This window comes from Danio aesculapii, chromosome 15 (genome assembly GCF_903798145.1).
Source record: "Danio aesculapii chromosome 15, fDanAes4.1, whole genome shotgun sequence".
Lineage (NCBI taxonomy): Eukaryota > Metazoa > Chordata > Actinopteri > Cypriniformes > Danionidae > Danio > Danio aesculapii.
Window position 1 is genome coordinate 16,506,820 of NC_079449.1, and position 25,876 is coordinate 16,532,695.

Sequence of the window (25,876 nt, forward strand, 5' to 3'; positions counted from 1 at the left end):
GGTTTGACATCAACCTGATTTTCATTTCCAAACCAAATTCAATGTCCCCATGATGTTGGGGTCCCCATGATGTTGGTTGCCTTGTGCCTGCTGGGTGTTTAAGGCCATTTCGGTCATCATACTGTAAACATCCGTCATCTTCTCAACAGTGACATGTTTCTAAACAGTCTCTGGGTCTATGCATGTAAAGATTTTGGACATCTTGGACACTTTTAATGCTTCCAAACAGTTTACTGCAATTATAAATCGTTCATGTCTTGAGGTAGTTCATTATGATGCGATCTATGTGCGATTTGATTGGACAGGGATCACACGACTTATTTTTCTAATCCCCATAGACAGGAAAAAATTAAGTAGTGAATGCAGGCTGAAGGAAAGTGGTGGAGTAAAAGTACCGATACTACACTAAAAATGTACTCAAAGCAAAGTAAAAGAACACATTTTTAAAACCACTTAGTAAATTACAATTCTTGAGAAAAACTATTCAATGACAGTTATTTGAGTATTTGTAATTTGTTACTTTTCACCACTGAGTACACGGCACACGTGTAACAAGAACAACATAAAATAAAGTGTTAAACATTGAGCACAAAGTTATGTACATGAAGATCATGTCATATTTGATCACTCCACACATGACAATGCATAAGCTGTCTTTAAACAATCAACATGTCAACACAAAGAGTAAAAATCAATAACTTAACACAGGCCACAGTCATGCAAGCATTAGTGGTCAATTATGCTTTTTTGGATCTTTTTTTGTATATATATATATATATATATATATATATATATATATATATATATATATATATATATATATATATATATATATATATATATATATACAGTAGTCAACATTTGAAATGGATCAAAAATGTTTTTAAAAATTTTCATCAATAAGACAAGAATTTGTATTGTTCAGTAGTTTTAGGGCAATTTTAATAAAAGGTTAAGACCCACTTCAATTGCTGACTACTATATATACTTTATATAGGTCAGAGATGCCCAAACTAGGGCCCGCGGTTCAAAGTAGGCTCATGGTAACATTTGATTTGAATCTCCCATCTGAGAAGAGAGGAAGAATAATGGAGATGGTTTAGAAATTGTCATTTCAAATCTGTTGTAAACTTTTGTTTGTTTTATTGTTAAAAGCTAACTGAAATTAAATCTTTCAATTAAAGATTGTAAACTAATCAGATTTAGTTTAGATGTACGTACTGTCACCTGGTGGATGGAGGACAATGCAGAGACCTAGTGAGCAATTTGAGGCAAAGGCAGATGCTTGACTAGTGTATTCAGCATTGAACTCCACTGTTCACTGTTATACTTATAATTTTATAAGTTATACTGCATTAGTTTATACAATTTATGTTAAAGTAATGTTTTGTTATTTATTTTTAAATAATTTAAAATAAATTAGGAAATTCCCCATGGCAACTTGAATATAATATCGTTTTTTTTTTTTATTTAACTTCAGCCCACGGCTCATAATGATATTTGGTTTCTGGCCCATTATACGAAAAAAAATTGGCCACCCCTGATATAGGCACACACACTGTACAAACTGATCTTCTGTGGTGACATCAACTTTAAGACCACATATTGTGGCTAAATAAAAGTGGCTAAAATAAAAATTGAAAAGATCAGATTGCAGGTGGTTCGTGCTGTTCACAGATTTCACAGTCACAAAATAGACTCGAATCACAAATGAGCAAAAAAACAAAAAACAAAACCCATTTGAGACACATTTTACTGCAGTCGGAATCATTGATATATGTCATGTACTGCCCCCTTGTGTTGCATAAAGAGCACTGCAGGTGAAACTTACTGTTTTCCACACCTTTAAACTCTTGCTTTTTAAAATAGAATATGACATGGAAGTAGGCATGGGCCGGTATAAGATTCTGACGGTATGATATAACCTTGGATAAAAATATCACGGTTTCACGGTATTGTGATTACTGCTCTAAAATAAATTCTTTTAAAATGTCTGGGTAAAAAAACAAAAACTTGTTTACCCTTTAAAAACAATATATTAGATTTTTTAAAAAGATTTATAATATATTTTAGCAGTAAACATGTCAGGCTAAATAATTCAAATAAATCACTGACTTCTGCTGTCTTCATTTGTTTCAAAAACACAGATTTCTTTACAATTTAAAACAGCATCTTTGGATTTTTTTTTTCTGCTGGAGATACTGTTGTCCTAAAAAATGTAAATAAAAAAATCGTACACATACCTTAGTAACAGTATTACAGAAAATGTTTGCGGTTTTTAAAACCTTGGCTATTCCGAACCGAGGTATACCTTGAAAACGGTTATCGTCCCATGCCTACATGGAAGTAATCCATCACGAAGCACCAAACTTGCTTTCCAGAAATGTCTGAATAAATATATATAGGTTTTTAAATCATGGGTCCACACTGTCAGAATCGAGCTCTTTTGATTTGTCCTTTTCCCTCCAGCGCTTAAATAAAGACATAAAGCTGAAGCCTTCTTTAGCGCTTTTAAAGGATGCTGTCTGGCTGTTTCTCTTCCCACCATTAAACTGCAAGTTAGGCACTGTGTCTTCAGTCTTTGCCTCTGATATTTGTAATTGTGGTGATCCAACGGATTGTGATTCATTTTGTGAATTTGAGTCTTTAACTTTATTTGAGTTTTGTTGTGTGGAAAACATAGCACTATCCAAAGATTTCACCTTCCCAATAACATCTATAGAGGGAGCCGGAGATGCATTCAGATCGCACGGCACAAATATGTCTTCTTGGCTGGCGTTTCCACAGTTGGCTTCGGGCAGTGAGATTGTGTGCCGGCGGTTGATGATTAGGTTGTTTTGCAGCAGAGAGTTGGAGTTAGCGGTGTTTTCTTCTATGGCTACGATGAGCAGCTGTCTTCTGTCTTCCTGGAAGAACGTCTGGCGTGGGGACAGGAGCGGTGAAAGGGCCTCGCCAGATGAAATGCTGCTTTTACTAGATTGGTATTGTAAAACTTTCCTGGACACCTCTCTCATATTGCGCACCTCCTTCTCAGTCTGAACATCGTCCTCCTCCTGCTCTGTTGTTACAGAAAGTCTCTGATTGACTTTAGAATTGGGGGTATTGGGGGTTTCATGCGCTGGGCTTGAGATTGTAATCTGTGGGTTTTTAGGCATCTCGTCATTTTCAAAGCTCTCCTTGATCACGGAGGATTGCAGGACAGCTTTGATCCAGCTGTCCCTCTTGACCGCCCTGTCAGCAGGACGATTCTCCTGGAGGGTGTCAGTAAGGCTCCCCAGCGTGGGTGAAGCGTTTCCTGCTCTGCGACGGGACTGGCGACTGTTGAACCTCTGTAGGATGGACTCCAGAGCAGCTCCTTCAATGTCCTTGTCTCGTGAGGAGCAGGTGGCAGTGGAGCGTCGCTTGGCTGCATTTTGAGAACCCTCTCGCTGCCTGCGCTTCACTTCCAGTATGTCTCGATCGAGGTTCTCCTATAGCAGAGAGAGGACATGTAAACGTGGTTCTTACACCTTTTCTAAAGTCGAATTTAAGCACTTTCCAGGTGCACTTTCAAACTTTTCCAGTATATATAGTTGAAGTCAAAATTTTTAGGCCCCCATGTTTATTTTTTTTCCCAATTTCTGTTTAACAGAGAAGATTTTTTCTCAGCACATTTCTAAACATTATAGTTTTAATAACTCATTTCTAATAACTGATTTATTTTATCTCTGTTATGATGACAGTAAATAATATTATACTAGATTTTTTAAAGACACTTCTCTACAGCTTAAAGTGAAATTCAAAGGCGTAACTAGGTAAATTAAGCAGGTTAGGGTAATTAGGGAAGTTATTGTAAAATAACGGTTTGTTCTGTAGACAGTCGAAAAAAATATAGCTTAAAGGGGCTAATAATTATGACCTTAAAATGGCTTTTAAAAATTTAAAAAGAAGAAAAAATATTATCAGACATACTGTGGAAATTTCCTTGCTCTGTTAAACATCATTAGGGAAATAATTAAAAAAGAAAAAAAATCAAATGGGGTATAATAATTCTGATTGCAACTGTATTTTTATTTATTTATCTATTTATTTATTATATTCTAAGTACTTGTATTTTGCAGTACTGTAAAAAACCTAAAAAATGTCTCTGTAAACATTTTCAAACTATTTTATTTGACTTACCAAAATCACACAAGTGGCAATTTCCCCATTTTATATGTATATATATATGTATAAAACCCATTTTAAAGTCAAAATTATTTGCCCCTTTGAGCTTTTTTTTTCCGGTTGTCTACAGAACAAACTATCATTATAAAATAACTTGCCTAATTACCCTAACCTGCCTAGTTAACCCAATTAACCTAGTTAAGCCTTTAAATGTCACCTTGAAGCTGTATAGAAGTGTCTTGAAAAATATCTAGTCAAATATTATTTACTGTCATCATGGCAAAGATAAAATAAATTAGTTATTAGAAATGAGTTATCAAGGGCGTAATGAAAAAACAAGTGTCCTTAATTTATTGCAAACTGATGATGGATATGTCGGATAACACACAACATATAAAACAACAATGGGAAATGGAACTCAATGTGACATTGGATGATGATACTTGGGTGGATGTTTGTTCTGGTTGCCATAAGGGAGTGGGGAGTCAAATGTGGAAGGAGTTTGATTGGAAGTCTAAAACTGGTGGGTGATCAAACGCACAAATTTTGGGACTGTCCCATTGTTCAACATTTTTGGACTGAAGTTAAGGGGATCGTAGAAAAGCTCCTTAAAGTGAATCTCTCTTGGGACCCTTTAACGTTTTTACTGGATAAATTTCCAGAGGATCTGTCCCATGATCAGGAAACTTTGCTACATCTCCTGCTAATGGCTGCAAGAAAAAATATAACAATTAACTGGTTTAAACCTGAACCACCCACGGTTTCACAGTGGAGACAAATAAACAGACAGTTATATTCAATGGAACAGTTGACAGCACAAATACAGCTGAAGACTCAAATCTTTGAAAGAAGATGGGGACCAGTTCAAAGCCTCATTGGATAGGTCACTTATGTCTCTAAGTTTGTATTTTTGCTTGAAGTTTGTCTATTTACTTTTATTTATTTATTTTTTATTTTTTTCCTCAGATCTATATTGTCACTATATATATCTTTATTTGTATGCTCGGGCCCAATCTCAGGACTGTTCTTATTACTGTTTGTATTTATGTTGACTGCTGTCAATAAAAGTTCAAAAAAAAAAAGAAAAAAAAAGAAATGAGTTATTAAAACTATTATGATTAGAAATGTGTTGAAAAAAGCTTCTCTCCGTAAAACAGAAATTGGAGAAAAAATAAACAGGGGTGCTGATACTTCAGGGGGGCTAATAATTCTGACTTCAACTGTACACCATATAAATGCCTTCAGCATATACATATTTTTGCATATACAAAATTTAAAATATTTGTGCATATTCTGTACATTAGTTTGGTCAGTACTGAATCCAAATCTAGAGCTAATCTATCAAAAAAGTGACGATAATGGTCCAACAATTAGTACACCCAAATTTATTTTAGGGATATATTAAATTAAAAAATATAAGTTATCTCTTATTTTTTTATTCCATAGCTGATACTTGTTATTTTTTTTGTAAAACAATTAAATCTTTAGATAGGGGAATTACCTGGACTGCTCGTTTGAACTTCTCACAGAAAGAGTAGAAAATGGAGCAACACTCCTCTAGTTTAAACTGAGTGGGGTCCTCGCAGAAATACTGCGCCACTGAATCACTCACGGCTGAAAGCATCTTAAAGGATTCCTCCGTCTCCTGAATTCGTGTCTCTGCATTCTAAAAATACAAGGGAAAAGATAGATGGAAAAAACATTAAACTTCTTGACACATTAGCGTTTCTTGCATTAAGGGAAATGAACTGATGTAGTGTGTTAGCATTCCTAGAAACTAAAGAGTAAAACGCAAAACATGCCTGCTCATGTTCACATGTAAACTCTTGAGGAATTATGATGTATAAAATTCCTCACCTGCAGAAAATCCTTCATCTGTTCCTCCAGATCCGGCTGTTTACTAGCATTCTCCTTAGACTTCTGGACTTTACTCATTTCTTTTTGGAAATCAGCCTCAATTTCCTGCTTATGAATCCTGTATTGAGAAAGACAAAATATTTTTGCACTATTTCTTTCTTATTTTTCATTTTTTTCAGCATTTCCATTTCATAAGAGGGTTTGTCTGTGCAGAATTTAATCATGGAGCTGAATTGAACTCTATGAACTACAAAATGTAGTAGTAGACTACTATTACTACAAGTAATAATAATATTGGCTGCACAGTGGTGCAGTGGGTAGCACATTCGCCTCACAGCAAGAAGGTTACTGGTTCAAGCCTCGGCTAGCTCAGTTGGCGTTTCTGTGTGGTGTTTACATGTTCTCCCCGTGCTGGCGTGGGTTTCCTTTTGGGTGTTCCGATTTCCCCCACAAGTCCAAAAACATGTGGTACAGGTTAATTAGGTAGGCTCAATTGTCCATAGTGTATGTGTGTGAATGAGTGTGTATGGATGTTTTCCAGTGATGGGTTGAAGCTGGAAGGGCATTCGCTGCATAAAACATATGCCGGATAAGTTGGCGGTTCATTCCGCTGTGGCGACCCCAGATTAATAAAGGGACTAAGCCGAAAAGAAAATGAATGAATAAATGAATAATAATATTAATAACAACAACAGCAATTTTTGTATTATTTCTTTGTCACACATTTCTTTCTAAAGGGGTGCAGCGCTAACCTAACCTAATGTTTTTGATTAAATAAATGTTATTGTAATAATAACCATTATTATATATTTTTCTTATTAATAAAAAGGTATAATGACATTTCTCTAAACTAAAGTCCCAGGACTGTGTACTGCTTTTTTATATTAGAGATAACTGTATATTACAGAAATACGAGCTGACTGATTTGAAGCAATATTTCAGTTAGCCTTTTTCTGGCATTATTCTGCCTAAAGTTTTCTAGAGTTACATTTGTTTTTTTCCATTTCAATTAAATTTTTAATTGTCAAGCTTTAAACCATGAGTGCCCAAACTTTTTCTTATGACGGGCCAATACATAAACTTGATTGAGGGCCGTGAGCCGAAGTTAAATACATCAAACTATTACAAAGTTGCCATGGATAATTTCCTCATTTATTTCTAAATAAATAGAAAACATTACTTTAATCATATTAACTAATGCACTCTATCTATTTTATAACATTTTATAATGACCCTATTATAATGAAAACATAAAAATTCAGTTTATAACACAATGGAGTTTAATGTCAAGCTGCACCTGCTCACCGATGACTAGGGCCTGACAGAATCTGCAGACATTTTTTGCTATTTCTGTGGAGAATTTTGTAAAAAAAATTGCGGATTTATGCGGAATGATTTTAGGAGTATCATTACTTATCATATGAAACCAACAAATAATACATTTTAAACTTGTATGTAATGTTTACAATGCAAATCCAATTAGATCCACTTCTTTGGTAAACAAAGCAAGTCACTCAAATAATATCTACTAAAAGACAGAACATATTACTTTACAATCTGTATTATATGTAAATCATATGAACATTTTAATATTATTATTATCACAATAATATTATTGAAATGAATTTAAAAACTGACTAAATATAAATTTACACACATTTACACAAGTAAATACATAGACTCAATGATGAGCTAAAAATCTGTGGAAAACTGCATATTTCTGCACGCAGATTCCGTGTGGGCCTACCGATGACTTCTGAATTGTGCTCTATCCGTTGAGAAACAGTATTTTCATTTAAAAAATTTATTCACAACATTTATTTGAAATGTGCTTTTTTGTAACTTAACAATAAATCAAACAAACAAAAGGTTATGTTCAAATTAGAAATGACAATATTAAAGTGTATTAAAGGCATTACCCTTAACATTCTGCTTCTTATCTCAGATGGGATGGAGGGCCAAATCATGGGTCAACTCAGAAAACAGGAACAGTTTTGTACCATTGTAAAAATTGTACCTTATATGGTACAGAAAAGACCTCTTGTGATACTGTTCTGTAACTTTTATGGTACAATTGAAATGGAGGTACACAATTGTTCCCATATAAAAGGTAAATAAGTGTTGAACAACTCTTTCTTTATTACAATATCTATGAAAATAAATATTACTGTAAAGGCAAAGTGATTTCCATATTAAAACATCATTTAAAAGTATATGTTTAAAGAAACTTATAAACATTCATTATTAAGTTCTATAATACAAAACAACTGGTAAAACAAAACTAAAGGTATTATAAACTAAATATTTAAGCCATTTTAAATAAATGTTTGGTAAGCATTTTTGACACTGTTAAGGTACAAAGTATCTTGTCACTGTAATGGTACCTTCATGGATCACATTTGTAATTTTGATGAAGGTACAGGGCCCTATCATACACCTGGCGCAATGCGGCGCAAAGCGCAACGCTATTGTTATTTGCTAGTTTGAACTTGGCTCAAGAGTCGTTTTGACGTTTTGCACCATGCTGTTTAAATAGCAAATGCATTTGCGCTCATATGTGCGCCTATAGGCGTTCTGGTCTAAAAAAGCAGGCGTGTTGAGGCGCATTGCTGGCGCGTTGGTATTTTGTGGAACTCAAATAGACTGTTCAATAGATCAGATCAAAGTTGGTCTAAAGTCCAGCGCAGAGCGCGTTAGTTGTGCGCCTCGCTTACACATTGCTTAATACAGACAGGATGAACAGCAATATGCAAATATCTTTACAAATGAAAAAAGAATTGAAAGAATAAAATATTTTAAAACATATTATTTTCTAGCCTACATAAATATAAAAACCACTGCCTTTTTTTTTTTTTACCACACTTCGTTATAATTGTTCATTTATTTGTTTGCTGGAAATTAGAACTGAATTTAGAAATAATTTTGAAACAAATCTTTGCTCTTAATAAGCGATTATTAATTATGTATAGGCTAATGTCTGTGCGTACCATGGTGCGACGCAACTGACTCTTAAAGGGAATGGGAGATGAGACTCTGATTGGTTTATTCTCAAAACACAGCTTTAACTCATTAAGAGAATAAGCTCAACCCTGTTAGACCATGCGCCACGGCGCACAACTGATTTTTCCGTCCTTAAAATAGCAAAAGTGGATTCTGACACGCCCTTAATGCTTTTGCGCTTTGCACTTGGCGCATGGATCATCAAAATAGAGCCCAAAATATTGTATCTGCAGGTTTTAAAAGCCAAAGGTACATTTTGGTTTCCCATAGTACAAATCATGTCCTTAAAGGTACAAACTGCAATGGTACAAGTTTGTTTCTTTGTCTCAAGATACAATTCTGTTCCTTAAAAAGGTACTGCTTCAGTGACAAGGGTTTGTACCTTCTTTGGTACAACATTGTACCATTTTTTTCTGAGAGTGTATGATATTTGTAATATACAGTTGAAATCAGAATTATTAGCCCCCTTTTGATTTTTTTTCTTTTTTAAATATTTCTCAAATGATGTTTAACAGAACAAGGAAATTTTCACAGTATGTCTGATAATATTTTTTCTTCTGGAGAAAGTCTTATTTGTTTTATTTCAGCTAGAATAAAAGCAGTTTAAAACAAAAAACATTTAAAGTTCAAAATTATTAGCCCCTTTAAGCTATATTTTATTTTCGAACGACAAACAAACCATCGTTACACAATAACTTACCAAATTACCCTATCCTGACTAGTTGACCTAATTAACCTAGTTAAGCCTTTAAATGTCACTTTAAGCTGTATAGAAGTGTCTTGAAAAATATCTAGTCAAATATTATTTACTGTCATCATGACAAAGATAAAATAATCAGTTAGAAATAAGTTAATAAAATTATTATGTTTAGAAATGTATTGAAAAAATCTCTCCGTTAAACAGAAATTGGGGAAAAAATAAACGGGGGTAATAATTCAGTAGTTCATTTTACATTTATAAAAACTCAATTAATAAAAGGCTTCAATTACACCCTGTAATCGGTGATCGGCATTGGCTGATATGGCTTCAAGTGATCAGTAATCAGCCCCAAAAATCCTGATCGGAGCACCTCTAACTGAAATGTATCTAAAATAATTGTAGCTAATAATAGTTTTATATCCAGCTTCAACATAATGAACGAGATAAAACAGAAGATGTATTGGTAATTCAAGGAACTTTTCAGTGTAACAGATATATTTATGAAATATGAAAGTACACTAATTGTTATTAAATATTAATAATTATTAATAAATCTTATTTATTTTTTTAATTAAAAATTTAATTAAAATAATGTGTTGTTAGTTAAGTATGAAGATTTCAAATGATAATTATTATAATATTTTATCCCTAAATATAGTTTTTTTAATACATTATCAATAAATCCTGTTTCTAAATTATATTATATAAACTGTTATATAAACCCCATTTCACATTTGACCCATATAAAGTACACTAAAATGGTGCTAAAATAACTTTAGCTCCAGATTTTTGCTATTTTTGTTGCAATTTTTGTGCATTTGTATATCCAGCTACAAAATAATGAATGAGATAAAACAGACTTATTGAAATATAAAAGTACCCAGTAATTATGGCCCATACTTATTAATAAAAAATATACAGAAGATTCAAATTACATCATTTTCTTTTTTATTTTATTGAAAATGTGTTTTTAGTATAATTAAGATTTCAAATTAAAATGAATAGAATAGTTATAGAGTAATATAAATATAGTTTTATAATACATTATCAGTAAATCCTGTTCTAAATAAGTATTCTTCTATTTTATAAACTGTTATTTAAACCCCATTTCACCTCTGACCCATACGACAAACACTAAAATAAACCAGAAATTATTTTAGCTCCAAATGTTTGTAATATGTGCATTTTTATACCCAGCAACAAACAATGAATGAGATAAAACAGAAGACTCATAGATCATAAAAAAATAGCTTACCTCGCTGCATCTCCAATGTTTTGTAGCTGCTCTGGAAACTTCAGCAGTGAGGCATCAATTTTCTGGGCTTGCTGTAGTAACACAAAACACACAAGAAATGGATTTAAATGGAAATATGCTCGTATGCGGCTCTGGCAACACAATATGATATTAAACATCAATGCTACCATCACAACATAGTGCATGAGGTTCATTCCAGGTTTGTTGGCTTTGGTATCCGCTAGTTTGAGTAGTGATGTTATGCGAAAGCCCACGGCGCTGCCAGCGTAGCCTCCCTAGTGGGAGTCAAGACAGAAAGATTAGTATCTCATGACAATCTAAACACACACACACATATGCAGTGCATTACAATATTTGAAGTTAACCAAGCTTAATTATTTTCAACAAGCATAAAAAGATTCAGTGGCATGATTGTACTCACAGAGTTCATATAGTTGCCCGTTTTCAAGACTAGGCGAATGACTGAATGGAGATCAGCACAATCCAACAGTTCTGGAAATCATTTCATACATCAGTTGGATGAAATTAAATGAAACATACTCAAATTGTAGTAACTCTATAGGGGTATTATAGTTATCTTAATTTAAATCTATGAAATTAAAATGATTTTTGTTACGTGAAATGAAATGATCAAGCTCTAATTAAGCTCCTAAGCTTGTTTCAGGAAGTTGCCAAATGCAAATATTTCTCATTTTCATAAATTAAAATTAAAAATCTAAAATAAACACCTATATAGAAAACAATAAGCTTAAAAACATAAACAACATATAATAAATATATTCCTTCATGTAATAAAATGTACATTATAAGAAAACCGTTCATGTAAATTAAAAAATTCAAGCTTTTTATAGAAACTAAAATAGTTGCAATTGAAAGATAATACTAAAGTGGCACCATTAAAGTTTTAAAGTAAACATTTTAAAGTGTAGTCATCATAAAAAAAACAAGCAAAAAATAATAAACCTCGAGTTAAAAAAAAACAGATAAAAAACTCTGAGACCTGCAATAATGCTGGTAATATAGTACTAATATGTTTTTATAGTGTAATAAACATAGTCATGAATTACATAATTATGCAGTCATTGAGTATTACAGTGTTTTAAAGGTAATATGAATGATTCAACAGTTATTTTCATTCAAAAGGTCTAATTAAAAAGAATGACTAGCTTATAATATAAACATTTTGAGTGTGTTTACGTTTATGTATGTATGTATCCATCTATCTATCCATCCATCCATCCATCCATCCATATAAATATACACATTTCTAAAAACAATTGTGATATTAATTTCAAATCAGTAATAATTATTAGTAATAATTATTATATTAATAAATAACTATTATAAAATGTATTATTAATTACATACTGTAACACTATATATTAATTTAATAGTATTCATTTACTATTATTATACATATATATGTAATAATAACAATCTAGCTATATATTATGATGGTTACTTTACTATTATTATTTTAATCAATTATTGTAAATAGACGAACCAAAGGATGGATAAAAAGATGATAGATAGATGAATAGATATTTGGATAAAATGATGGATGGACAGATAGATGGATTGATAGACATTGAAAGAAAAATATAGACAAAAGGATGGATGGATGGATGGATGGATGGATGGATGGATGGATGAATAGATGGGTGGATTGGATGATAGAGTGAAAGAGAAAGATAGATGGACCAAAGGATGGAGAGAAGGAAGGAACAAAAGATGTATGGATGGGTGCATTGATGGATGGAACAAAAGATAGATGGGTGGATTGATAGACACTGAAAGAGAAAATAACATGGACCAAAGACAGGATGAACAGATTATAGATAGATGGATAGATCAATAAATTTATGAATAAAAAGATGGATGGACAGATATATAGATGGATTGATAGACAGTGAAAGAGAACGATGGACCAAAGCATGTATGAAACAAAGGGTGGATGGATGGATGGATGGAAGGATTGATTGATAAAGAGTGAAAGAGAAAAAGATAGATGGACCAAAGGATGGATGGATGGATGGATGGAACAAAAGATGGGTGGATGGATGGATGGATGGATGGATGGATTGACAGGCAGTCAAAGAGAAAGTTAGATGGACCAAAGGATGGATGGGCAAAAGATGGATAGTTAGATGGATGGATGGATGGAACAACAAGTAGATGGATGAAATAATGGATGAATAGATGAACAGATGGATGGATTGATAGTGAATGAAAAAGAAAGATGGACAGATGGATGGATGAATGGATGGATGGATGGAACAAAAGATGCTTGAAACAAAAGATGGATGGATGGAACAAAAGATGAATAGATGGATGGATGGACAGAGGATGGATAGATAGACGGATGGATGCATGGATGGATGGATTGACAGATGGTGAAAGAAAAAGATAGAAGGACCAAAGGACGGATGAACAAACAGACGGACGGGCAGATGGACAGCCAGACAGATGTTATTATTCTGATTTAGGTAGTAAATCTGCTCAATCTTACCCCGTCCAGCAGAGGTCATGACTGCAGTAGCGTGGTTGACCTCATCCATAAAATGGGGGAACTCCTCTTTAAGCACTAAACAGTTCAACCGTTCCTCATAACTAGAGGAAAAACAAATTAATAAATACAATCACGATGGCATATTCAACGTCCTCTCACATCAAGTGTAAATTGCAGTGACCTTCAAACACACCGTGATGTATTGATAATCAATATGGGACGATGGAGATAAAGCATGAGCAGTGCTGTGCAAATGGCAGTCTAATGAATCGTGTAAGTGTGTATTTGTCTTTGTGTGGTTGCAAATACCCACCAAGGAACTTTGACAAGTTGCACCATAAACCGATCAGCCTCTGAGAGAGCTGAATGGTCTCCTTTAAAATCACGAAGTTGACGAACCTGAAAAAAATTAAGAAAGGTAACACAGAACAGTAAGCTTTCAGGTTTACAATTTAAATTGCTGCATTTAAGAAAATATATATTATAAAACTGTAATTCAAGAAATAGATCACCAAAGAATTTAATTTACACACCCTAGAGCAGACCTGGGCATTTTACGGCCCGCGGGTCACATGCGGCCCACTGAACTTCTTTGATCGGCCCGTGTGAAGTATTTACTGTATTTCATTTTAATTCAATGCGCAGGTCTGATATTGCGAGTCAACAAAAGAGGACTATTACATATAGCGTCTTTTGTGCGCTCAGTTTTGTTATTTTAAATGGAGATGCGCGGGTTCAGTGTGCAAATACGAAGGGATACGCATACGGTATGTCAATCTTACATTTTCCAGGTACAGCATGTTGAAAAAAAATCGAAACATTTCATAATGCCTCGAGCAAACCATGAGTCATGTGACCACCAGAAACCAATAAAGCAGCTTCACACTTTGTATGGAATTACACAGGAATAAAGGTAGACTGATTACCTCAGATTTAACAAATCTAGATACAGATCCTCTCTGAGTGATGATCATTAAATCACATATCCACCTCACATTCAACCTGACTTCAACGCACTTGTTTAGCCCAAAACAGGCTAGAATTCTCTCACTGAACATAAAAAAATAATTAATGAATGAATAAACATTAACTAAGGTGAAGCAATCAAACAAACAAACCTGTGGCATTTACATGTAGTTGATATTGTGATGCTGGTCTTTAAAAGACAAATTAAGTGTATTGGTCTGGCCCCCAAAACCACCCCAGAGTCTAATGTGGCCCCTTGGAAAAATGAGTTGCCCACCTCTGCCCAAGCGCAATCCTTAGGGGCCGATCAAACCAAACGCACTTCTACGTTCCAAAAAACGCGAGGCGCACCACATCGCCTTTTTTATTGACAAGAAATAAAGAAGCGTGGTGTGTTTTTTTATGTCTGAATCAGCTGCAAAATGTGCGCGAGTGTTTCTGTTGATATTAATATAATTTTAATATTTAATAATATTGTGAAATACAAGATATGTGAGTCATACAGCACTGGATAACTCAAAACAACAACCACAAGTCTCTCCTCCATCTTTAAAAGTCTCCGTTGTTGTCTTGACAACACAAACACTGCAGGCACCTCAACAAAAACCCCGCCTCTGCTTTCATTTGATTGGAAATGTAAACTCAAAGTCGACTTTTTTTCAACTGTGAGTGCAAGACGCGCAAGGGCAAACATGCGAGGGACAGCAGGTGGTTAAAAAGCAAGGCATGCAGGGTGCATAAGCAGCACACACAACACTCGCGGAAGTTAGTAAACCATTCAAAAAAGCTGTCTCTCAATGCAAAAATCGCATTCATTGTGATCGGCCCCTTAGTGTATATGACTTTCTTCTTTCAGACAAACACAGTTGGAGTAGTTTTACATTTTAATCTGGCTCTTCCATGCTGTGTAATGGTATTGGGTAGTGGGCCCGTTTTTTGAAGCTTGCTGTGATGACAGTACATAATATTTTACTAGATATTTTTCAAGATACTAGTATTACTAGTACTAGTACTCAGCTTACAGTTCAATTTAAAGGCTAAACTAGGTTTACTAGGCAAGTTAGGGTAATTAGGCAAGTCATTGTATAACAGTGGTTTGTTTTGTAGACTATCGGAAAAAAAATTGTTTAAGGGGGCTAATAATATTGACCTTTTAAAAAACTGCTTTTATTCTAGCTGAAATACAACACGACTTTCTTTAGAGGAATAAATACTATAGGAATTACTGTAAAAATTTCCTTGCTCTGTTAAACATCATTTGAGAAAGGTTTGAAAAAGAAAAACAATTTGACAGGAGGGCTGATAATTTTGACTGTTCAAAACAGCATTGGCCCTGTTCCAGACATTACATCTCACCCACCTCGCCTTCCTCTGGCAGCAGTTTGCACATCTCCTTCAGTTTCCCAGGTCCAAATTTGTCACCTCTGCCATTGACTATGTCCTCAATCATTCCATTCACTGACCTGTGGAGAAAAGAAAGAGTAAGATGTGGTAGAATTACAGGATCAGGACCACACACTATTCCAGGAGTAACAAAATCTCAGATTTACCAGAAATATATTGGAACTGGATTTTTGCCAGTATCACACAGAATATATAATTCCTCATACTTTCTTACAAGCATTATACAATATTAATAAAAATAATAATAATAATAATAAGGTCGACACCGTGGCTCAGTGGTTAGCACTGTTACCTCACAGCAAGAAGGTGGCTGGTTCGAGTCCTAGCTAGGTCAGTTGGCATTTCTGTATAGAGTTTGCATGTTCTCCCCATGATCGCGTGGGTTTTTTCCGGGTGCTCCGGTTCCCCCACAGTCTAAAGACATGCAGTATAGGTGAATTGAATAAACTAAATTGGCCGTAGTGTATGTGTGTGAATGAGTGTGTATGGGTTTTTCCCAGTACTGGGTTGCATCTGGAAGGGCATCCGCTGTGTAAAACATATGCTGGATAAGTTGGAGGTTCATTCCGCTGTGGTGACCCCTGATGAATAAAGGGACTAAGCCGGAGAAAATTAATAATAATGAATGAATAATAATAATAATAATAATAATAAATCATTTTAAATGTAGATTTAAAAGTGAAAGCATTTATAAATGTATTGGCTCAATGTACCATTTATATGCATATACTCTGCAGTCAACATTTGAATTGCATCAACTTTGATGACAGTTGATGATCCACTTCAAATGTTGACTAATCTATCTATCTAATTCTTTTTCTGTAATGTAACCAAACGATCTAAAGCAAAAAAATCCAGTTACATGCATTTTACTTCTACTTGAGATCCATTGGCTGAAATGATTCTTAATACCATGTGTAAACAAAAAACAAACAAACAAACATGTTTTCAAGAATGGTAGACCCAAATAGACCACTGACTTCCAGCGTGGTCAAAAAGTTATGGAAACTGAAGCTGTTTGGTTACCATAAAATCTTTAAAATACCATAGTACAGGTTTGTATTGATGACAGAATTGTTATATTTGCGATGCACTAGTATCTCAGTTTAAAGAGGAGGTCCACCGTGTACTTTTAAGGCATGGTTTTGTTTATAAGATGCAAAGCAATGTGTGCTCATGCTTCATTTGTAGAAAATCACGCTATTTTTTTTCAATAATCTTCCTATTATTATTTACAGCTACTAAGCTAATATGCAAACGACTGCCATATTTCCTAGTTCCTCTGAAAGGCCTGCCCTCAAGAGGCTCTGATTGGTCAGCTAGCATAATGTGCTGTGATTCGTGGATCGTCAGAGTAGCTGTTAGCCATATCAGTTTGAGCCTGAATGAGACAGAAAATGAAGAGGATACAGCTGAACCTCACACCTGCTCTCTAAAATAAAATCTGACAAGTGTCTTCCACATATATTCAGAATAAGCATGTGTAAGTAATATGAAACATTCACATCTTTTGTGAGTTTGTTATTTGAGATGTAGAAGGCAGGGAAAGCAATTTAATATAAATACTTGTATCTAGCATCTTCACTGTAAAAAAACTTTAATTATAGCTACCAAAGTCCTTCAGTCAAGAGCAGAGTGATTATGTCCTTTTGTTAAAAAACAGTCGGCAGCAGGAATATTGTGCACTATCACTTTAAGAGCAGTGCGGTTCCGATTAATGGTTTTACTTACATGTGTCTTAATGTGCATCCCGTGCTACATTTTCACACAAGTTCCATTACAGTACATGCTTTTAGTAACTTTCACGTGAAACTGAGCTTTGCAGAGCAACAAATGTGTACAACTGGAAAGGGGGCGGTATATAATGGAATAATCGTTTTATCTCGATTCTTGTTTTTTTCATATACGTTAGAAGCCAAAATCGAAACCGAATTCTCGATTAATTGCACAGCCCTACTTGCAGGTTCTGACTTACAATCCACAGCTTTGTCGGTTGGAGGAGTTTTAACCGAATCCAGCACTGAACTGGGAGAGATTCTGGAAGTTTTCCTTTGTCAAAGGCTAGCTATATATTTTTTTATAATTCTCTGGAACATAAATAAAATTCAATTGTAAGCATTTCTCTCTTTGAGTCATGTCCTTTGGAAGCCCAAATACAGAAACAAAACAAGCTCTGTGGACATAGCAGCTTTTGGATGCAATTTTAGCTTTCTCTGCTACATTACAGCACTACATCGCCTCTGGCCACGCCCTGTTGCTGTGCGGGGTGTATGCACGTGGTGAATGCGTGTAACCTGAAGTGCTTGTGATCTCACTAGCTCAGATGTATTTTTTTGTAGTCCCCAAACTTCGTTAGATGGAGGCTTTGCTAAGCTAACTCTGTAAACGCCAATGTCTCCCTTTGCATTGAACTTTGAGCATATTATATTCAGAGATGTTGTTTATGTTCACACAGCTACATTACATGTGAACTAAAGTTTAAAATACGAAATCTTAGTAGACCACCCCTTTAATGTGTAGCGACAACAGACATTAGTAGGTTAATTTCCCAGCAGTGTAAATACTGCAGTTCTGTGCCATGTCAATATTGTTTGTTTGAGCAGCTCAACACAGCAACAGTCAGTGACTCAACCAATGGCGTGAGTTTGGGGGTGGAACTACCTGTTTTTGTCCCACCAATAGCCAGTGAGAGAATGTTTGTAAAACATTTTTAAAAACGTCATATCCTCTCCACTTGTTAAAAGTCAATTTGAACTTGAGCATTGTTCTCTAAAACAAGAGACACATCCAGTGGTCCATCATTAAAAAACCTAACAGAGGAAGTGGCCAAAGCATTGACTTCCACACTCTGAGTCACACTTCACCTTGCTCTGATTGCTTCATGCACTTAATCTCCACTTCTTGGCCAAACATAAAAAATACCAGAACTAGACAAGCCTCATCTTGCTTTTTTAAGAGGTATACAAGCGCACTAAAACTGGTCTCGCAAGCTCTAGCTGTTGAACTGATGTATTCAGCAACACGTGTTAAACTGTCACAATCAACTAATCAATATCCGATGAGAAACACTGTATGATTAAGAGAACTGCTGATGATGGGAATAATGCAAAGCCCATCTTATCTCCATGCCTGTACTCTGGCAGAAAAAGATATGGACTGCCTGATGTTGTCAGGAAAAAAAAAATTCATTTGGCTTGCAGAGACATGTGAGCAATCTATCGGCATGACTCCTGTACGTTTCCACCCTAAAATCTGTTTGAAATGGAGAGCTTTTTTAATACTTCTTCAAGGTACACACTCACCTTCTGAACTGCTTGAGGAAAATACCAATGTTCATGCTCTTCTTGGCATTGAGAATGGACACCTGACAACAGAAAAAAGCCATTATTTGGACAGTTTCAGACTGACACACACACACACACACATTTACAGATTTTATTATTGTTTCATCCTTGTTCAGCTATGATTAATAAATGATTATTTACATACAACAACAACCCTGCCTATTAATTTCTTGCTTTAAGAACAATCCCCAGAATGTTGTGATGATGTGATTCAACTGTTGTAAAATTGTTGTGCATCACAGTGTTTTTCCTAATGTAAGTTGGTTAATATTTGTGGAGTCCGCCTTTTGTAAACACTTACAGAAAAGAAGAAATGCCTCCACCTTTAAAAAGAGCTCAGATCAAAGGACTGCCATAGTAAAGCGGAGAGTGCATGAATGTCACAGCATTGTCATTTGAATGACTGTAAGCAGTATTTGCCAGAGAAAGTTACAATCTAGTTGTTTTTTTCTGGCTTTACGAATCATGAGTACATCAATAAATAAAAAAAGTAAAAACTTTCCAGTTGACTCACTGGATAAATCATGGGATTTTTCTGGAAAACACACAGGCCCAGGTTAAAAATCAGACTGTGAACTTCTTTTTTTCCCCATCTGATAGATATTAATTGTTACCAGTTAGTTCTGTATTATGTTTCTTTGGCAGAAGTTAGTGTTTAAACAAGCGGATAAAGCAATGTTTACAATATGGTACAATAAAAACTTGTAAATGTTACCTAACCACCTTTTGTTGAATTTAACATGTAATAAAATGAACTTTCTAAAAAGTAAAATGATAATGACAAATATGGGCTCAATCCTAATTCTACCCCTTAGCCCTTCCCCACCCCTCATTTTGCTCGTTCACATGAAAGGGTAGGGGTGTCCCAATTCTCTTTAGCGTGAAGGCGTAGGGCTAAGGGGAAGGGCTATATACCCCTTCAAACTTAGATTTTTCAGGACCACACTCGAAACCAAGGGGTAAGAAATTCTGGGTTTCCCAGAATACACCAGCTACAACGGCAGCATAACTGCATCCGGAAGTAAGGAGATCCACAAATTAGTATTTTTGTCATTATTACAAATTTTTACAACAAACAAGCACATGATTTAACATATTCATAACCGCATTCGTGTTTTACCGGCATGCTTAAATCCCCCCCCCCATCCCCCGGTTAATTTTTCTATCTATAATCCCTAATAATAACTCCTGTATAGTACTCCCACAACATTCTGACACTCAATGACACTCGAATACCCTGTCAGGAATAGCCAGTCTAGTGGCTGGGAATGACCTTTTTACACTGCCCGCTATAATGTTAATGTTGTTTTCGTGTGTTTACATGGATGAATATGGCCATTGTGTAAATGCACAGTTCAGTTACGATCTTATTGCCACATTATATCATTATGATAACATAATATATGCCTTCAGAAGATAAATACCAAAAAATAACTGGAATAACTTCAGTAGTTGCGATCATTGATCTCATATGAAGCAAGACTAATTTTCATGTTTTGCGCCACATTATTTAAATAGCAAAACTATTTGAGCCACTTTGTGGACTTTGTGGTGTGCTGGTCTAAAAATAAAGGTATGTTAAAGCGCATTCTTGGCGCGTTGCTATTTTGAAGAACTGAAATAGTCTAATGGTCTAATAGCATTGACCATCTAAAAGCTGGTCTAAAGTCCAGTGCAGAGCACATTAGTTATGCACCTATGTGGGTTCAAATGCTTACACATTGCTTAGTACACACAGGATGTATAGAAATACACAAACATCTTTACATGTGAAATTTTTTTTATTTTCTACATGAATATAAAAACCATAACCTCCATGCCTCATCTCGGAGGGCTTTTTCAGTTTATTCATGACAATTTGCATTTGTATAATCTTATTATTATTTTTAGTAGTATTATTTATTATACAGTATGCATATTTATATTTGTTTTAATAAAAACTAGTTTACATTTTTGTCCACCTGTCGGGTTTTGAAGACGTATGCATCACTATTTGGGGCATAAAAATAGTACATGTGTTTGGATATAACTCTTATATCCACTTAACAAACTAAATTAAATATTTAGGCTAATAGATGTCTTCAGTGGAGTGAGTTTCAACCGTTTCCTTACTCTACGAAAGTAAAGGAGTAAAAGTAAAGAGAAAGAGAAAGTAAAGAGGCTGAATGGAGGAGGCTCGTTCTTTATCCTCGCGCTGCACATGGTCTGTTGTTTTCTCGCTAGTAAAGCATTCAGTTTTTCCACTTACAAAGTCTGCCATGTAAATAGCAAATGCACAATGGCGTGATGCAATTGACTCCTAAAGGGAATGGTAGGAAGAGACTCTGGTTTAATGCACGTTATGCTAAAAAATAAAAACACCCATAATTCATTAAGAGAATAAACACAACCCTGTTAGACCATGTGCCAGGGTGCTAACTATATTTTTCTGTCCTTAAAATAGCAAAAGTGGATTCGGACAAACCCTTAATGCTTTGGCGCCATGCACTTTAGACTTTGCACCTAGATTGTTAAAATAGCGCCCAAAGTGTTAGATTTGGTAGAATAAGCTCCTCATAGTAACAACTGCAGGTACTGCTTTTGAAGAAAGAATTACTATGATAGTAGAGTACATGGATGATAACTGACCATAAAGAAACGGCTTATGCAAAACTAGCAATTACCACATGCACATCCTGCATTCGGCAGGATCACCTTCAGAATCACCTTCAGCTCTGTGATCATTACTACAGTAACAATTATAGAGCCCAAAATAAACAGAATACATAAAGTCAGGTTAGGTTACAACTAACTAAAGTCATCTCTACAGTGCTTAGATCACAAACCCTACCCAGTGACAATAGTTGTATGCAGACAGATATGTACAGCATCTCTCTGTTCAGAAGAGTCTAGAAACACACTGTGCAAAACAACTTTTAGGTACATTCCACCTGAACTCACCATTTCAGTTCCAGGGGCATTGGTTGGAGATTGGCGTATACTTCGGCGGTTTGAGCTCTGGACTTGTTTCTGGTCAACACGGCTGAACAGCTCTTCCATACGTTTGGTGTCCAACTCAAACTCCCTGTTCTTCTCAGTCCAGATGTTAGTTTTGCCCAGCACATTGTTCTTGGGTATGGGCTCCCAATTAAAATTACGCATTGTAGAGGCCCGTGTTGGACCTCTGGTGAATTGGCCGCCACCAGGGAAGGGGGCAGGAGGTGGAGGGGGTGGTGGAGGAGGTGGAGGCGGCGGCGGCGGTGGTGGTGGAGTCATGGTTCCGGTGTCACTTACAAACACAATTCTGCATCATTCCTTTAAAGAAAGAACAGATAATGAAGCCATATGGAAACTGTATTAATAACTATGTTAATATATGCAGTTTTTAGCTTAGTTAATAATACTACAATAGATCATTTTGGTTTATGTTAGCTTAGGCTCATTAAATAATCTAAACAATCAGCAAGAAAAAGAATCTGAGGAAAATGAGGTATATGAAAATGAAGTACTACAGTGGTTATTGTTAAGTAAAGTTAGCTAGGGTATATAAAGTCAATAATTAACAAAAAAGGTGGAAAATGAAAGCATATGGAAGCTGTCTCTTGTATAGTGTTTAATAATGCTGTTGCTTAGCTGAAAAGGGAAGGATCGGTGCGGTAGGGAAGTTAATGGAGAAACTCGAGGTCATAAGAATTGCTGAGCAGATAACTAACAAGAGCAGGACAATGAAAATGTGAAATGTGTTTTAAAAAGATTGTCAAATGTTATATATTTACATATTAGTAACATGGTATGGTACCAGTATGGAGTGCCAGGCATTCTTGAAGTGAATGTGTAAAAAAAAATGTACATTAAAAAACATATTTAGTGGAAAAAAGATTATACCTGGATACCACAGTCTCATGAAACTACTACCACAATGATAGCGTAAACTAGAAACACAAATAATCCATTATTTAATCAGCATATTGCAAAAAATGTTATAATTAGTTATATATGTGTAGAAATGTGGTTTTATATGTGCACACCACAGTACCATGATACTTTCACTGCATTTTTGTAAGACTAAGCAAAATTTTAATTTCATACATTAATGTTTTGAAGCTTTAAAAAAAAAAACGTATGATGATTGCTTGATAATCATTGTTATATGTACATATACAGTCTACACACACACACACACACACACACACACATATACACACATATACATATATATATATATATATATATATATATATATATATATATATATATATATATATATATATATATATATATATATATATATACATATACATATATACACACACACACACACAGTGATATTACAGTAGCGATGTTATCCATGACATTTTTATGGTAGCTTATCACAGTGGTACTTTTCTATCATTTTAAATTAATAAATACTGTATATATTCCACAAAAAAAAACTTACTCATTTAAGATGTATCCCACTACTGTCTGATGAATCCGAATAAAGTTTCGCTATATAGTCCAGAGGAGAAACGTCTGCTCCATGTTTCAGTAACACGGGGCTGTTGGTAAATGGACAGTAACGTTATGCCGTCCTGCGGAAGAAAGACTGGTGTTGCAATAGTCTGCTCTCTTTTACCTGTAGCTCACGCCCAGAACTCGTCAGCTCTTGTTTCAGACGCAAGCTACATGTGTCACTACTGTTTGGATGTCAGAAAAGTACCATATGAATGGGTATTCACCTAACTTAGCAGGCACTACTAACGTTAGACGTCAGAAATTTCCCGCTTTTTTGTACAATTAAGATTGATTCAGTTTCAGTTTGACACTTTTAATCACGAGTATATGGTTAAAATGTGTATAAAATATGTCAAACTTAACGAGTGCTAGAATTTTTAACTCGTTAAATACTTATGATTTCTACAGTAAGAACACCACATTTTAATACGAACAAAGAGTTTATTAAGACATTTATAAGTCCTAAGACAATCATGGATTCACTCGTATTAGAAATTTTCTTTGACATAATTAAGAGTAATAACAAAATGTTGGCATATATTACTGGATTAATTGAATTGTTATAGCATAGCCAGCATAAATTTATGAGTAAAAATCTATCTATTTTTAAAGATTCAAACTACATTTGGGAAAACGAAATGTCAACAAATTGGTGAAATTATTCATTTCTTCATTCAATGTATTATGTAAAAAAAATAGAATCACATAAATGTACTTATTCTGACCTGGACTTTGCTACAAACTATTGTTAGAATTTTAGTGTAGTATACAGTACGGTGTCTCCTCTCAAAAATGCTTTGAATAAAACCGGGTTTGGCAACATAAAAAAAACTATGTAAATACTATGTAAATCATAGTAATAAAGAAAAAAAATACTAGAAATAATGAACTATATTTCTCAAAAACACAAGACACATTCTAACATATTACGGGGAAGTCATATTAGGCTTTTGAAAAGGTTTTAATGCTTTAACACAAAATAAGATATTTTGAAGAATGTTGCAAACCATTGACTTTCATAATATTTGGCTTTCCTGCTATGGAAGTCAATGGTTACAGGTTTTCAACATTCTTCAAAATAGATTTTTAGTCCTCAACAGAACAACAAAAGCTCTAACAGGTTTGGAACAAGTCAAGGGTGAGTAAATGATGACAGAATTTTACATTTTTCTGTGAACTATCCCTTTAATATTCATCTGAAGGTTTTACGGCTTTGAATAAAACAGGGTTTGACAAAATAAAAACTTATGTAAATACTATGTACATCATAGTATTAAAGTAATTTTTTTTTTAGAAATGATAATATTTCTCAAAAAGACACATTCTAACATATTAGAGGGAAGTTATACAGTATTAGACTTTTGAAAAGGTTTTCATGCTTGAACACAAAAGAAGATATTTTAAAGAATGTTGCAAACCACTGAATTTCATAATATTTGATTTTCCTACCATGGAAGTCAATGGTTACAGGTTTTCAACATTCTTCAAAATATCTTCTTTAGTGCTCAACAGAACAACAAGAGTTCTAACAGGTTTGGAACAAGTCAAGGGTGAGTACATGATGACAGAATTTTTTATTTTTGGGTGAACTATCCCTTTAATATTCATCTGTAGGTTTTACAGCTTTGAATAAAACGGGGTTTGGCAACATAAAAACATATGTAAATACTATGTAAATCATATTAAAGAAAAAATATTAGAAATAATTATATTTCTCAAAAAGACATTTAAAGATATTAGGGGGAAGTTATATTAGACTTTTAAAAAGGTTTTCATGCTAGACATATACATGTACAAAATATATATAATATTTTCTTATCTAAGATGAAAGTCTGTGTCAATACTGTCTCCGAAAAGTAGGCTGCTAGACTAGGCATATTTGCTGAATCAATGTCAAAAAATTGTGTAACATGAACAATAAATCTATGTGCAAATTCTTGCTAAAACAAACCAGCAAAACTCTTCTATTCCTTGCGGATACAAAATCCTTAAGTGTGATCCAATTTAATTAGCACAGTGAAATCAAGCGATTCTCTTACTTGTGTACAAAACTATGGGAATAACAATCCAATCAGATATTTTTACTTATTTTCTTTCCTGACTTGCAGCAGATGCTACTGGTAGACTATGGAGACGGCGCTCAAAATTCAGTTTGTCTGTCATCTGGCATTAAAAACAAAGAGACATGAAAGACAAGACACTCATCACAACACAAACTCAGA

General features: G+C 34.5%; 1 protein-coding gene across 1 annotated transcript; it reads right to left on the reverse strand.

Annotated features, from left to right (window-relative positions):
- Positions 1-853: 853 nt before the first annotated feature.
- On the reverse strand, positions 854-23,728 carry fhdc4 (FH2 domain containing 4). The gene is made up of 12 exons (XM_056473480.1): positions 23,599-23,728; positions 22,122-22,475; positions 19,140-19,201; positions 15,794-15,896; positions 13,781-13,866; positions 13,468-13,568; positions 11,380-11,450; positions 11,126-11,233; positions 10,959-11,029; positions 6,004-6,121; positions 5,648-5,812; positions 854-3,470 (listed from the first exon to the last, which is right to left on the reverse strand). The coding sequence occupies exons 2-12, from the start codon at positions 22,434-22,436 to the stop codon at positions 2,415-2,417; spliced, it is 2,256 nt and encodes a 751-aa protein (XP_056329455.1). The 5' UTR covers positions 22,437-22,475; positions 23,599-23,728; the 3' UTR covers positions 854-2,414.
- Positions 23,729-25,876: the final 2,148 nt, after the last annotated feature.

Coding starts and splice junctions, on each gene's coding strand:
- fhdc4 (XM_056473480.1), bottom strand. CDS start 22,436: ATGACTCCACCACCACCGCCGCCGCCGCCTCCACCTCCTCCACCACCC. Junction 19,202..22,121: donor ATGCCCCTGGAACTGAAATG/GTGAGTTCAGGT, acceptor TTCTGTTGTCAG/GTGTCCATTCTCAATGCCAA. Junction 11,234..11,379: donor CGGGCAACTATATGAACTCT/GTGAGTACAATC, acceptor GACTCCCACTAG/GGAGGCTACGCTGGCAGCGC.